General features: G+C 46.5%; 1 protein-coding gene across 1 annotated transcript in view; it reads left to right on the top strand.

The window, feature by feature from the left end:
• The window catches only part of PLEKHG1 (pleckstrin homology and RhoGEF domain containing G1), a 473,068-nt gene that overhangs the window by 371,101 nt on the left and 86,174 nt on the right, over nt 1–15,793 (top strand). Inside the window, 1 exon segment of the mRNA XM_063917905.1 lies at nt 8,616–8,685. Coding sequence (XP_063773975.1) covers nt 8,616–8,685 — 70 coding nt within the window.

Below are 15,793 nucleotides of genomic sequence, written 5' to 3' on the forward strand. Positions count from 1 at the left end.
TATCAAACAAGCCTACTGCATGATGGGCCGGGCCTCCCCCTGGGGGATCCTAGGGTGGGAGGCCGACTTCTGAGGTTTACCCAGGAATGGTTGAAGACCACTCCCGATGCCTGGGTACAGGAAGTCGTCACTCACGGATACGCCATGTCCTTAAAGAAATGTCCCCCTCATCGATTTTGCCTGAAAGACATCCCTTCAGATCAGGTGAAGACAAGAACTCTTCATTTGGTGGTGCAATCCCTCCTGGACACAGGAGTGGTAGTGCCAGTGCCTCTGGCTCAGAGAGGCAAGGGGTTCTATTCACCGCTGTTCCTAGTCCTGAAACCGAATGGTTCCTCCAGGCCCATTCCTAACCTCAAGTCCTTGAACAAATTTGTGAGGGTCTCCAAGTTTCGTATGGAAACTCTTCGCTCTATTGTTCTGGCTTTGGAGCCCGGGGACTATATGGTCTCCCTGAACATACAGGATGCTTACCTCCATATTCCTATTGCCATGTCGCATTTGCTATTGGCAACCTCCATTATCAATTTCGGGCCTTACCCTTTGGACTGACCACGGCTCCGTGAGTATTAACAAAGTTCATGGCGGTAATGACGGCCCTACTCCGCCGTCAGGGTTTCAGGATCCTGCCGTATCTGGACGACTTGCTGATCCTGGCGAATTCCCCAGAAATTCTCCTCCGTCATCTGGATCGGACTGTCCAGTTTCTACCAGCCCATTGGTGGCTCATCAACTGGAAGAAATCTTCCCTGGTCCCTGCTCAGAGCATGGCGTACCTGGGGGCATTGTTGGACACTCACAACCAGCGGTTGTTCTGGTCTCAGGAGAAGATCCTGAACCTTCCGGACAGTATTCAATGCTTCCTCTCTCGCCCGCGAGTGTCGATACTCGGCGATGCAAGTACTAGGCCTCATGGTGTTGGCTTTCGACATGGTAGAGTACGCTCAATTTCATTCCCCCCTCTGCAAAAGCTGATTCTTGCCAAGTGGGATGGCCTGCCTCACCAGATCAGGTCTCACATGATCTCCTTGTCTCCGGAGGTTCATCTGTCATTGAGCTACAGGACCATCGATTGAGCAGGGGTCGTCCCTTCTGGATCTCCAACTGGGTCCTTCTGACGACAGATGCCAGTCTGCGAGGTTGGGGCGCGGTGCTGGAGCAACACTCTCTTCAGGGTTGGTGGACCAGGGAGGAGTCTCTCCTCCCGATAAACAACCTGGAATTGCGGGGGGTTGACAATGCTCTGACTCTGGCCCAGCATCTCATACAGAACAGGCCTTTTCAAGTGCAGTCGGACAACGCCACCACGGTGGCGTACATAAATCATCAAGGTGGCAATCTAAGCCACATGGCAATGATGGAAGTGTTAAGGATTCTTCAGTGGGTGGAACGCCATCTGCCAGCCATATCGGCTGTGTTCATTCTGAGGGTCCTCAACTGGGAAGCGGACTTCCTCAGTCGTCAGGATGTACATGCCGGAGAGTGGAGCCTCCATCCAGAAGTATTTCAGTTCTTAGTGGACAAGTGGGTCCTACCAAACGTAGTCCTGATGGCGTCTCGACACAATCACAAGGTTCTGGTCTTCGGAGCAAGGACAAAGGGATCCTCAAGCAGCGTTCGTGGATGCACTGGCAATTCCATGGAACTTTCGGCTGCCGTACGTGTTCCCTTCAGTGTCACTTCTGCCCAGGGTGATAAGGAAGTTCAAGCAAGAAGGAGGAATCCTACTTCTTATCGCTCCAGCGTGGCCCAGACGGCATTGGTTCTCAGACCTGCAGGGTCTCTCGATAGAGCATCCTCTTCTACTTCCTCAACGCCCAGACCTCCTCGTTTAGGGCCCTTGTGTCTACCAGGATTTGGCCCAGCTGGCTTTGATGGCGTGGCTCTTGAAGCTTCAGTTCTGAGGGCCAAAGGATTTTCTGAGGCGGTTATTCAAACCATGTTGAAGGCCCGTAAGCCGGCTTCGGCCCGGATTTATCATAGGGTCTGGAATTCTTACTTTGCTTGGTGCGCTTCTAACAATCATGACACTTGCAAGTTTTAGTATGACCATACTTTTGGCCTTCCTACAACGGGGTCTGGACTTAGGCCTTCATCTGGCCTCCATCAAGGTTCATAATTCTGCCTTGTCGGTATGGTTTCAGAGAAAAATTGCGACTCTGCCTGATGTTCATACATTCACTCGGGTTGTTAATAATTCAACCTCCCTATGTCCCGCCAGTGGCTCCTTGGGATTTGTAGGTGGTTCTGGAGGCCTTGCAAGAGTCTCCGTTTGAACCTCTTGATTCTGTGGACCTTAAGTGGCTTGTTTCTGCTGCCTATTTCCTCTGCTAGACGGGTTTCAGACTTGGGTGCCTTATCCTGTCGGTCACCTTTTCTAATTTTTCACCGTGACCGGGCGGTTCTTCGGACACGCCCTGGTTATCTACCTAAGGTGGTGTCTTCTTTCCACCTTAACCAAGAGATTTGTGGTTCCGGCCTTTATCTCTCCTGATTTATCCTCCAAAGAGTGGCCTTTGGATGTGGTACGGGCTCTCCGTATTTATGTAAAGAGTACAGCCTCTGTTAGGAAGTCTGATTCTCTTAGTACTTTTTGGTTCTCACAAATGTGGCTGGCCTGCAAATAAGCAAACCTTTACCAGATGGATTAGAATGGTGATTGCACAAGCTTATGTACAGTCTGGTCTTCCAGCTCCTGCTACCATCAAAGCCCATTCTACTCGGTCTGTTGGACCTTCTTGGGCGGCCCGCCGTGGTGCGACCCTTGAACAATTGTGCAAGGCAGCTACGTGGTCCTCAGTGAACACGTTCATAAGGTTCTTTGACTTCGATACTTCCGCCTCCCAGGATGCTTCCTTTGGACGCCGGGTCCTTGTGCCCGCTACAGATGTTATCACTGTGGAACCCAGTGTACCCCGCTGCAGAAAAAGAGAATTATGGTAAGAACTTACTGTTGTTAAATCTCTTTCTGCGAGGTACACTGGGTTCCACAGGGCACCCACCCTGATGCACTTAGCGTCTTTGGGTTTGTATGGCATTAGCCGCTGATACCTTGTCCTGTCGTGAGAATATGGTGTACGTGGCTACTAACGGTTGTCGTCTCTTTTGCCTGCTACTGCATTGGACTAACCAGTCCAATGCAGTAGCAGGCAAAAGAGACGACAACCCGCCTCTCTGCACAGGAGCTCAGTGTCGTTAACCAACGAAACTGAGCTCCTGTGCACAGAGGCGGGGTTATAGAGGAGGTGGCGCTGAGCATCTTGGGAACAGTCAAAGCTTTTAGCATGTTGGTTCATCGGATCAAGATCCTACTCTACATCCCGATGTTATCACTGTGGAACCCAGTGTACCCCGCTGCAGAAAAAGAGAATTATGGTAAGAACTTACTGTTGTTAAATCTCTTTCTGCGAGGTACACTGGGTTCCACAGGGCACCCACCCTGATGCACTTAGCGTCTTTGGGTTTGTATGGCATTAGCCGCTGATACCTTGTCCTGTCGTGAGAATATGGTGTACGTGGCTACTAACGGTTGTCGTCTCTTTTGCCTGCTACTGCATTGGACTAACCAGTCCAATGCAGTAGCAGGCAAAAGAGACGACAACCCGCCTCTCTGCACAGGAGCTCAGTGTCGTTAACCAACGAAACTGAGCTCCTGTGCACAGAGGCGGGGTTATAGAGGAGGTGGCGCTGAGCATCTTGGGAACAGTCAAAGCTTTTAGCATGTTGGTTCATCGGATCAAGATCCTACTCTACATCCCGATGTTATCCCTGTGGAACCCAGTGTACCTCGCAGAAAGAGATTTAACAACGTTAAGTTCTTACCATAAATCTCCTTTTTTCCAACTCCCCATTCCTCCTCTCTGGCCACCTCCTGCTCTCTTTTAATTTATCACGTTCTACTTCTCCATCTCGACCTCCTAAGGATACCATCGCTTAGTGTAACATTGAGGCTATCGACACCACCTTCCTACTGTATTCTCCCTGTTTGACTAACTTCCCTCTCCTATTCTCTCTCATGCCCTGAACAAGCCACTTCCCTGTAAAATACATCCCTTGCTTCTGCTCTTGACTCTGTTGTTCCACCGACCACAATTCAACCTTTTAGATTAACACCTCAACCCTGGCACATCAAATGCACCAGATATCTGCAAGAATGCTCCCCTGACGAGCGACAGTAGAGGAAATTGCACGTTCCACTTCAAATGTATGCTCTTAACCTTCAGTTCTCTCTTGGCTATCCTCCTGCCTCTCTGACCATTCCTTATCTGTCTCCACTCATAACTCCAAACCCCTCCCCGCACTTCCACTAACTGTAGGTGTCCCCCAACATCCTGTTCTTGGTCCTCTCCTTTTCTCTTTCTATACATCTTCTTTAGGTAAAATTATTAGCTCTTTTGACTTCCAATATCATCTCTATGCTGACGATACTCAAATCTACCTTTCCTCCCCTGACCTAACACCCGCACTCCAACTGTTTCTCTGCTATCTCTTCTTGGATGTTCCAGTGCTTTCTTATACCCCGTTCACACTGCACAAAAAACCCATATCGACCTGGTATTTCGCCGGGTTGACACGGGTCACAGTGCAGTGTGAACAGGTCACTTCTGAATTCCCGCGTCGCCTGACCCGTTAATTCAACCCGGGAATAAAGAAGGGTTATTCCTGGGTAATTACTGGGTCAGGTGCAGTGTGAACAGGTAACCCTGGTCGACCCGGCACCCGTTCACAGCATAGGGAGAGGTGGCGTTGGAGATGATGTCATCTCCAGCGCCGCCTCTGGTCTCTCCCACGAAGGGCAACCCCGCCACCCCCGTTCACATTTCACAGGTCCAATGCCGGGTCACACATGGGAAGGACCCATATCCAATTCCCAGGTGTGACCCGGCAATGGCAATGTGAACGGGGTATTAAACGTAACATGTCTAAGACTGAACTAAACATCTTCCCACCCTCCCACACAACCTCATCTCCCACAATATCATTATCATTATCTATTGATGGCACTATTATCTCCTCTAGCCCCCAAGTACGCTGACTTGGAGTAATCCTGGACTCTTCCCTCTCCTTCAAACCACACATTTAGCACCTTCACAAACCTGCCATTTTCATCTCAAAAATATTTTCAGGATCAGACTTTCTCATCAGGAATACTACTAAGACCCATATCCACTCGCTGGTCATCTCCAGACTGGACTACTGTACTTTCCTCCTATTTGGCATCTTTGGCAAATGTCTCTCTTCACTCCAATCTATCCTCAATGCTGTAGCCTGGCTCATCTTCCTCACCAAACACACTACACCCACCTCCCCTTCACTGGCTTACCTTCCCTTTCAGAATCTAATTTAAGCTTCTCACACTCACTTATAAAGCCCTCACCCACTCCTCTCCCTTGTCCTATGTTGTCTTAAACCGTAAGTCACAGTTTTCCTGTTTTGCTTATTTATGTACTCTGTAATTGGGTGCTGCGGATCCCTTGTGGCGCCATATAAATTAAGTTTAATATTAATAATGTATAATAAATAATATAGTATTTATTAAAGGGACCTCAGTCCACCTACTGCACCACCCCATTCGTGTTGTTCATACTTACCATTCCTGGTGCAGAGAGGTACTCTGGCTAAGATCTGTCCCATTTGCTCTGCAATGGAAGCCATTAAAGGGCGCATGCATACAGGAGATGGGACAGACCTTACCAGATTTTTATATAGATATCTATCTTTATCCTGCACGGTCAATGAACTAATAAAATCGGGATCAATATGATATCCCAGCTGTCAGGAGACCGACACATAGATACCGGTGGCGAGCGCAGCACGTGTGCTCGCCGCGCGTTGGGCCTGGTGGCACAGGGTTATATTCCCCTCGGATGGTGGCGTGGACCACCACTCAAGTGGGGATTCCAGGTGGCGGTCGGGATTCTGACCGCCGGTATTTCACCGGGTGTCTGGATTCCAGCCTCTGTATCCTGACAGCCGGTAAATTGACTGCCTCCCTTAAAATCTACACCAAATTTATCATAATCACTAAAAGTTGAAAAGTGTTCGGCTGCTCCTCTGACGGATCAGCAAGAGATCCTAATAGCATATAAATAGACAAAAATAAAAACAAGAGGGCGCTCAGATAGATATAAATAAGCCTATCTTACTTGCAATTGTCCATAAAACATGTGATGGAAGCTGAATGTTATTAAAAATGTATATATCTTCGAGCGGTAAACTCAGATCAGTTACCTGTGCAAACATTGTATAGAGCTACATAAATACATTCACACCTGTAATGGCAGCTAAAAGTGTTTTTACTGAGTATTAATACAAGGGCAGGGCTGTAGAGAGCATCATCAGGCCTGGAACTGCATGGGGGGGGCATGTCAACATTCCCTAGAAAAATAAATAAATTGCAGGGCCTCTTGGGTGCTGTCAGACCCGGTCGGCAGGGAGAAGGGGTTTGAGCGAGGCATCTTACCTTGCTTGATCTGGGAATTAGGTTCTCCTTGGCCGGGGGCCATCTTCCCAGTGATATTCGAGAAAACTCTGGCACAGTGGTAGAGTCTTTGCTTTTACTCACTGTGCGGCGCCATCTTCCCGAAGTTGTCACTGGAAAGATGGCGTGGAGGAGGAGAAGGGACTTGCTTTACAGATCAAGTTAACTATACTCAGGTGAGCAGCGGACCAAAGCCTCCGCTGAGCCCCTCCAGCAAGCCCGTGCCTGGGTAATTAGCAAGGGTGTTTGATACTGGCAATAAGCATATTTTTTATTAGTAATTCCTTAAGAAAAAGCTTTATGTTAAAATTTATTATTTGACTGTACAGTTGTTTTTCTGTTGATCAGAGGTATTCCTGAATGAAACCATTTTTTCCATCATGTACTGTAGTAATATAAAAAGTGAAAGAGAGTGAATACTTTTTCTAGCCACTGTGTGCATATAATAATATATGGTCTTTGGGGTTAGATCTCCTTTAATATGGAAATTACCCTATTATTTAAAAAAAACAAAAAAACAATCACTGGTTATAAAACATATATTTCCTTACTAAGCGGGGCTTTCCAAAGCCACCATGACTCCAGCGTTTGCTTTGTATTTAATTTTATTGCCTCTTTAAATTCTGCAGCCAAAATCACAGAAGAATCAGAACCAGAATCAGAATCAGCTTTATTGGCCAGGTGTACTCACGTACACTAGGAATTCTTTGTGGTACAATGCATCGCCAAGCAGCAACATGAACGGGGAATACATAGCATACGATGGGGGAAGAACATAGCATACATTACACACATTACACGTATGAGTTGATACTGCACATTGCAACTGTACAATAGACTCAACATATTAGACATATTGTACACGTAGGACTAAACACAAAGGCTGCTTGGCAGAGCAGCACCGAGGCAGCCATCCGCGGCGCCAACTAGAACTCAAACAATGCACATAATACAGAAGATTTAAGTATTACATCAAAAGATAAACCACACAGACAATAAAGACAGAAAGCATAATGCAGGGTTGGTGTAAGCATTTTGGGTAATAACCTCCAGGGGTTGTGTATTCCACCCTCACAAGGTACCAGGTGCGGCAGCCATCTTAGGCGCTCTGCGTAGGATTACCCAGGGTGGAATACTCCACCCCTAGAAGAGAACACAAAACGGGGAGATTGCAGAGTCCTTAGGTTCAGAGTAGGGTTCCAATAAAACCATCAGGTCCATGTATTTTTCATCCCATCCACAAGTTTACCAGATAAGGCAGCCATGTTGGGCGCACTACGAAGGTTACACAGTGGGAGATGAGCCATACAAGGGCCAAATGCATTCACGGGAAAACTGACACGAGTGTAGGAGTATGCTATACCCTGCATGGAAAGATCCAAATGAAGCACACCCTGCCCATGGAGGAACCATCCGAGGCAGCCATGTGAGGCGCACTGTGTAGGTTACTGCTGGCAGAGTGTGCAACCAATGGAGGTACACATTACAGGAATAGCACACAGTGGGGGGAAAGTACCCTGTAAGAAGAAAGAAGAGAAAGACACATTTGCAGGAAAACATTAATTTGTGAAAATGATAAATGTCCTAGTCTCATGAGAGCAGTGCGGGTGGGTGTGAGAGTGTGGGGAGCAGTGCGGGTGGGTGTAAGAATGTGGAGTGCACACTAATGTCCAATGGAACTGACCCAGCAAAATCTGGTCCTGATGCGCACGCCCCTCAGTTCCCTGCTCAGCTTGAGATGTAGTCTTGGGGGCAGTCATGATGTTCTTGGACAGAGAAGTAGTAGGCATTGGTCCTGGTGTTCTCAAGGCAGAGGTGAGGAGAGGCCACATGATGGTCCTGAGTTGCAGTGTTTGGGGAAATTGTTTTATTCGAGATTTTAGCGTAGTCCAAATCCAGTTCAAACTCCGGTTCTAACTCCATTCTTAAATCACATTCTTAACAAATGCATTCTTCACAATTGCAAGCAGGCCAAGTCCTGACTGCAGGCCTTGATAATATTGATATAAGTCGTTACAACTTTGAAAAGCACCACTTAGTAAATTTACTTGCATGCGTCTATGATTTTTACTTGGCAGAGTATAAAATGCTGCATAGGATTAATGATACATTTATTTTGCCATTCTTTTATCAGTGATCTTCTTCAAGATTTGGAGAACTGTGACAATGACCCTGTTGCAATTGCTGAATGTTTTGTTGCAAAGGTAAGGTTTCTAAATTTCCATAAACCACAATTCCAAAAAGGAAATGCGAACAACTTGTCATTTTTTATTTACCGTAATTAATCAGGATTTGATCAGCAATGACCGACATTTAGGGGGGAATTCGGTTCAATGCGATAAACACAATATGCTGTTCCGGAATGGCACCGCACCCGCCGGCATTGCAATTTTTCCCTTGCACCTCTTTGGGTTGTGTGGGAAAAACTGTGATGCTGGCCGTACCATACAGTATATGGCTGATAAGACCAGACATCCTGGTAATGCTTGGTGGCACATCTTGTTGAATTGAATTCTTTCCTAGTGTCTTGTTTATTGGATGGTGATAAGCCCTAAACCACCTTCGTAACTCAAACATGCTCACAATTTGAGAAGCCCATAGCCGGTGTTCGCTTTTATCAGGTGTCACCATTGATAGAATTGGCATGTTACCTCTTTCAACAGCCTCCGAATGCAGTGTATATATTCCTCAGTGTCACTATTGATAGACTTGGCATGCTACCTTTTTCAATAGCATCCGAATACAATGTCACCTTGGCAAGTACAGATGGTGTAAATTAGCATTACTGCCTCACAAAACTGAAGTCATGGGTTCGATTCCTACCATGGCCCTGTGTGTGGAGCTTGTATATTCTCCTCGTACTTGCGTGGGTTTTCTCTGGGTACTCCGGTTTCTTCCCATAATCCAAAAATATACTGGTAAGTTAATTGGTCCCAACAAAAATTAACCCTAGTGTGTAAGTGTGTACATGTACATGTGTTTAGGGCAGGCAAGATTGGACAAGTGGTTCTTATCTGACTTCAAAATTCTATGTTTCTATGCAAGTTACCTCTTTCGACAGCCTGTGATTGTATATGCATCTCAAGAGGATGGACAAGCAGCATAAAAAAAATGCTTTATTTAAAAAAACAAAAACAAATTTTTTAAAACCTAATTGCACGTTCATTTTTTTTAATGTTTTTTTTTTTTTTTTAATCAAAAGTGGAAAGCCTGATCATGCATGCACATTTATTCTATAATGGCCTGGCAAAGAGGGAAGTTCAGGATTGCCATCCAGCATCACCAGAGTGCGGACCAATATTTACTATTGTTAAATAGACCCCTATTATCAGGACAGCACAATTATGCAACAGATAAAATTGGTCACTGAAAGAAATATACAAAAAAATACAAATGTGTAGGGACACGCAGCAACCAGTTACCAAAGGTGTAATACTTGGCTTCTCTACTGAATAAAGACATACTATACCCTATTAATAATAATATTAATAACAATTTTGATTATAGTTGTTTTCTGATTAAGTTTTCTGTGAATATAAAAATAACTTTTGTAAAGTAGATGAAGTTATATAGCACCATATGCTAGTTTTTTATAAATATACGTGAGCTGGCACATTATTTAGTTTGCCAATGCAACAGCAATAGACCCCTACATTGGGGTGGTCTTCAGTATGCTGGCTGTCGGGATCCCAGCGCACAGTATACCGGCGTCGGGATCCCGACAGCCGGCATGCCGACACTTATTCTCCCTCGTGGGGGTCCACGACCCCCCTGGAGGGAGAATAAAATAGCCCACCGTGCCCGCAAGGGGATCATTTGCGCTCGCCACACTGTCGGTATGCCGGCGGTTGGGCTCCCGGCGCCGGTATGCTGGTTGCCGGGAGCCCGACCGCCGGCATACCATACTACACCCTAACATTGTCCCCAGTGCTAAATTATCATGAAATGTTATGGATATTTTTTTTTTTGCTTTAATTAGTAAAAGTAGCGGCACATCTCTCAAATGTGTAAACAAACTGGTTTGGCAAGAAGAAGTAGCTTTGCAATATAGTACGATTTTAAACAACCTTATATTTGGAGCTTTAATGTAAACCCTACAATTCCTCAATTTTTTTTTTATGTAACTGAAGTCATTGTTTAAATGATGTATTTGATAAATATTTACAAATATTAGATGTTCGATCTAAAAATCAATATCTACCAATTGACTATATAACACCATGTTTAAACGGGTGTGGATCAGTAGATCGACAGTGTCTAGGTCGACAATATTTAGGTCGGCCACTATATGTAGACAGTCACTAGGTCGACAGGATCAGAAGGTCGACGGGGTCAGAAGGCCGGCATGTTCTAGGTTGACAGGTCAAAAGGTCGACATGAGGGTTTGTTTGTTTTTTTGGGTGTCGTTTTCTTCGTAGAGTGACCGGGAACCCCAATTAGTGCACCGTGTCCCCTCGCATGGCTCGCTTCGCTCGCCATGCTTCGGGCAAGGTGCTTTGCTCGGCACAGATTACCGTTCCAATCGTAGTCCACGTGGATCGTTAAGTGTGAAAAAGTAAAAACAAAAAGATTAAAAAAAAAACTCATGTCGACCTTTTGACCTGTCGACCTAGAACATGTCGACCTTCTGACCCTGTCGACCTAGTGACTGTCGACCTATACATTGTCGAACTTCAGTTGTAGTATTGTATTGTGCTGAGATGATGTTTTGTATGTGATGCCTTTACCCCATGAAGTTGTGTGCTAATCAGATATAGCCAAGACAAAAGTTTGTCACTTTCTGTGATTAAACCTACGTAGACCAGTGTTTGAATATTTGCATTTCATCAGCTGGCCAAACACTAAAGATTTTTTGTTAAGAAATATGCTTCTCAGTTTCGTCTAGATAGAAGTATAATCAGTTTAAATAAAAGATTAAGCCCTTGGCAGCTCCTTCGCTGTATAAGGGAAACACCCAGTGATTGGCTCGGAGTCCTGATATCCTTCATCTCTCGGTGTGTTTTGTTTTGTAAAATTATTAAGTAAAGTTTTGGAACATCTTCATACACTCCTGGTAATTATAATATATGAACATAATGAAATTTCCTACTTTGTGTTTAAGTAATCTTTCCAAGTAAATTAACACATGTTGCAGTAGTCCTAGTTATTCAGTATGGACGCCAGTTCTTTAGAATGCGACAGTGCCTAGTATATGAAGTGGCTAGTTATAAAGTGGCTGCTTAAAATCAATAATTTATTTATTAACCGTTTCTTATATAGCGCAGCAAATTCTGTTGCTCTTTACAATTGGAAATAACAATGATATAACAAAACTGGGTAATACCAAATAGTCAGAGAGGTAGGAAGGCCCTGCTTGCAAGCTTACAATCTATAGTAATAGCGTTATACCTGCATTAAACCAAAGGAAGACAGAAGGCAAACAAACAACAAACCAACTTTACTACAGAAGGATTGCCTTAAGCTAGCCATACATCAGACCAACTTTTCTCCAACACTCCAAACTTCCAACCATCCAACTTGTCTGTTCAACTAAAACAGTGCCCCATACATCTCACGAACTTTTTACCAGTGCTCCACACATCTAACCAACTTTTCATCAGACCAACCAACCTTCCAACTTCTGTCCAACTTGTGATGTCACCGAAGTAGGCGGACAGTGCCTTCCTACAGTTCTTCAGTTTTGTTTTGTTTTTTTCATTTCAAAACATGCAGAATTGTCTTTTTTTCAGTGAAACTGGGCTTTTCTTTCACCACCATACATTTATTAGATTTACTTATTTTTATACTGAACTATGGATACCAGCATGGTTGGGCTGCCAAGGCAAATTATATATATATATATAATATACCAGATGTAGATATTCGGCACTCCCAATGTAGTAAAATGTACAGCTTGCCTGGTGCCCTCCTGAGCTTCAAAAAGCAAACATATCACAAATGATAGGCGGCACTCTAGGACTTTTCAAAAATCAAGAACATACGTGACCCTGTTCTGACAGCTTAACGTTTCAGTTTCGGTCATTTTCAATCCGCCACACTTTGCTGGCGGAATCTAATAAAAATAAAAAATAAACATGTTTTTTTGGTGTTTTTTTGGGGGGTAATAGCATATCTATTTATATTAGAAGGGATTAGGTACTTGGTTTGTCTTTTTTGGAGGCACAAGTATTATTTGTATATTTTGAAAAAGATTATTATTATTATTTTATTTTTTTAAATGGAATGGGAAAAACCCGAAAAAAAATTGCGTGGGGTCCCCCCTCCAAAGCATAACCAGCCTCGGGCTCTTCGAGCTGGTCCTGGTTCTAAAAATCCGTGGGAAAAACGGACAGGGGATCCCCCGTATTTTTAAAACCAGCACCGGGCTCTGCGCCTGGTGCTGGTGCAAAAAATACGGGGGACAAAAAGAGTAGGGGTCCCCGTATTTTTTACACCAGCATCGGGCTCCACTAGCTGGACAGATAATGCCACAGCCGGGGGTCACTTTTATACAGTGCCCTGCGGCCGTGGCATTAAATATCCAACTAGTCACCCCTGGCCGGGGTACCCTGGGGGAGTGGGGACCCCTTCAATCAAGGGATCCCCCCCCCCCAGCCACCCAAGGGCCAGGGGTGAAGCCCGAGGCTGTCCCCCCCATCCAAAGGCTGCGGATTGGGGGGCTGATAGCCTTGAGAAAATTGAAAGAATATTGTTTTTTCCCAGTAGTACTACAAGTCCCAGCAAGCCTCCCCCGCAAGCTGGTACTTGGTGAACCACAAGTACCAGCATGCGGGAGAAAAACGGGCCCATTGGTACCTGTAGTTCTAATGGAAAAAAAATACCCAAATAAAAACAGGAGACACACACCGTGACAGTAAAAATTTATTTCACACATGTCGACACACACATACTTACCTATGTTGACACGAAGCAGTCGGTCCTCTTCTCCAAGTAGAATCCACGGGTACCTGAAAATAAAAGATTAATTATACTCACCTGATCCAGGGTCCAGATTATAATCCACGTACTTGGCAAAACAACAAACCGAACACCCGGACCAAACGGACTGAAAGGGGTCCCATGTTTACACATGGGACCCCTTTCCACGAATGCAGAGACACGCGGGCGGGCGGGCGGGCGGGGGGGGGGGGGCTGAATTACCGGTGCGGGCTGGAGCTGGCCCTGGTGGTGGTGAGCGGGAAGGGGTGCTGCGATCTTGGGGGGCAGTGACTGCAGGAGGGGAGCAGAGTGGGTGATATGCGGGGGTGCCACGATTGCGGGTGATATGCGGGGGGTGCCGCGATTGCAGGTAAGCTGCGGGGGGTGACGCGATTACGGGTAAGCTGCGGGGGGTGCCGCGATCGCGGGTGGGGTGCGGGGGGTGCCGCGATCGCGGGTGGGGTGCGGGGGTGCCGCAATCATGGGTGGGGTGCGGGGGGCGCCGCGATCATGGGGTATCGCGGGAAGGGTGCCACTGCTGGGTGTCCTCCGCTACCACTGCCTGTGGTCTGTTGTGACAGGGGCAGCCCGGCAGCAGCGATGTACTGCCGTAGCTGCCCCTGGTCCTCCTCCCGCTCCGCCGCCGCTGCTGAGGGTCCCGTTGTGACAGGGGCAGCCCGGCAGCAGTGATGTACTGCCGTAGCTGCCCCTGGTCCTCCTCCCGCTCCGCCGCCGCTGCTGAGGGTCCCGTTGTGACAGGGGCAGCCCGGCAGCAGCGATGTACTGCCGTAGCTGCCCCTGGTCCTCCTCCCGCTCCGCCGCTGCTGCTGAGGGTCCCGTTGTGACAGGGGCAGCACGGCAGCAGCGATGTACTGCCGCAGCTGCCCCTGAACCTCCGCCCGGCTCATGGTCCACAGTGCTGCCCAGCAGGCAGTGATGGTGACAGAAGTAGGTGGACACTGCTGGCCAGTGTCCGCCTACTTATCGTTCAGTTCTCCCTACACCTGAACGATTAGTTGGGAAAATCAAACAAGTTTGATTTTCCCAACTAGTTGGACAGACCGTTTCTGGCCATTTTCTAGGGTGTGGGAGCAAACGGCTGATCATCGTTTGCTCCCACACACTGCCAGATTATTGTTCCAACCAGCCAACTAGTTGGCTGGTTGGAACGATATCTTCCTGATGTATGGCTAGCATTACTATCTCAAAGCTCAGTCATTATGTGGCCTCTCCACACCTCTGCAATGAGAACTCCTGGACCAGGCTTACCACCCCTGCAGCTGAAAACATCAGGTCTGCCCCCAGGTCTAACCCTAAACATAAGCAGGGAGCTATGGGGAGGGCACCAGGCTTGTGTGAGTTTCCTTTGGGCTATCTGGTTTCCTCCCACAATCCAATAATATACTGGTAGGCAGGCTCAGCAGCAACATTTACATCGGACTTCAGTGTGCTGCCACATTCTCATACACACTCATTCTACTCCTATTGTGACCAGGACTTTTATAGTTTTTATCAAAATAATGTTATCCTAATTTTCCCCCTCCGTCGGTTACCTGCAAATCTTTTTTTTACCATGTGTTTTTTCTCTCTTCCACCCCACTGTGCTATGTCTGTAAGGTGTACCCCCACTGTTTGCACACTCTGCCAGTGTGACCTACGCAGTGCACCCCACATACCTCCAAACTTTCTTATTATACAAAGAAGGACCCCAAAAAGGGGGCATGGCCTATGGAAAGGGGCGTAGCTTCGCAGGAGGGCCGCGATCACGAGCCACGCCCCCATTTTCGTCATTGAGGGGGCATGCCAGTGCTCTTTGAACTGCTGGCATGCCCCAACTCCTCCGGTCTCCACTGAATAGACGCTGTGCATTATGTGCATTGTTTTTGATGTCTGTAAAGTGCCTTGAGTCCTGTTGGAGAAAGAGCGCTATATAAAAAAAAATTATAATTATTATTATTAAAAGTAAAACCCAAACAAATTTAATCCATACTTTTTTTTTTTAATTAAGTTATACATTTTTGTGAAGTGCATCTATTCTGACACCCAGAGAAAAGTAAGACTTTGGATATTTGGTAAATGAGGCGCTTTCTGTGTACATCCCTATCTGACATAAACATATGTACAGTAGGACAGATCATGGAGGAAGACAAACGTTTACCCCTTTCACACTGGTGTTGGCAGCCCGGCATATTGTTGAGATGAGAGGCCATCAAGTTGATCTGTGTGCATCCCCACCTGTCGATGATCTGTTGAAACACCTGAGGGTGTAGTGCCCACTCCCCCGGATGGAGGTCGTGGCTACTTAGGAAGTCCGCTTCCCCATTGTCCACTCCCGGAATGAAGATTGCAGACAGTGCACTTGCATTTCTTTCTGCCCATAGGAGTATTCTGGAC

This window comes from Pseudophryne corroboree, chromosome 4 (assembly GCF_028390025.1).
Source record: "Pseudophryne corroboree isolate aPseCor3 chromosome 4, aPseCor3.hap2, whole genome shotgun sequence".
In the NCBI taxonomy this organism is placed as follows: domain Eukaryota; kingdom Metazoa; phylum Chordata; class Amphibia; order Anura; family Myobatrachidae; genus Pseudophryne; species Pseudophryne corroboree.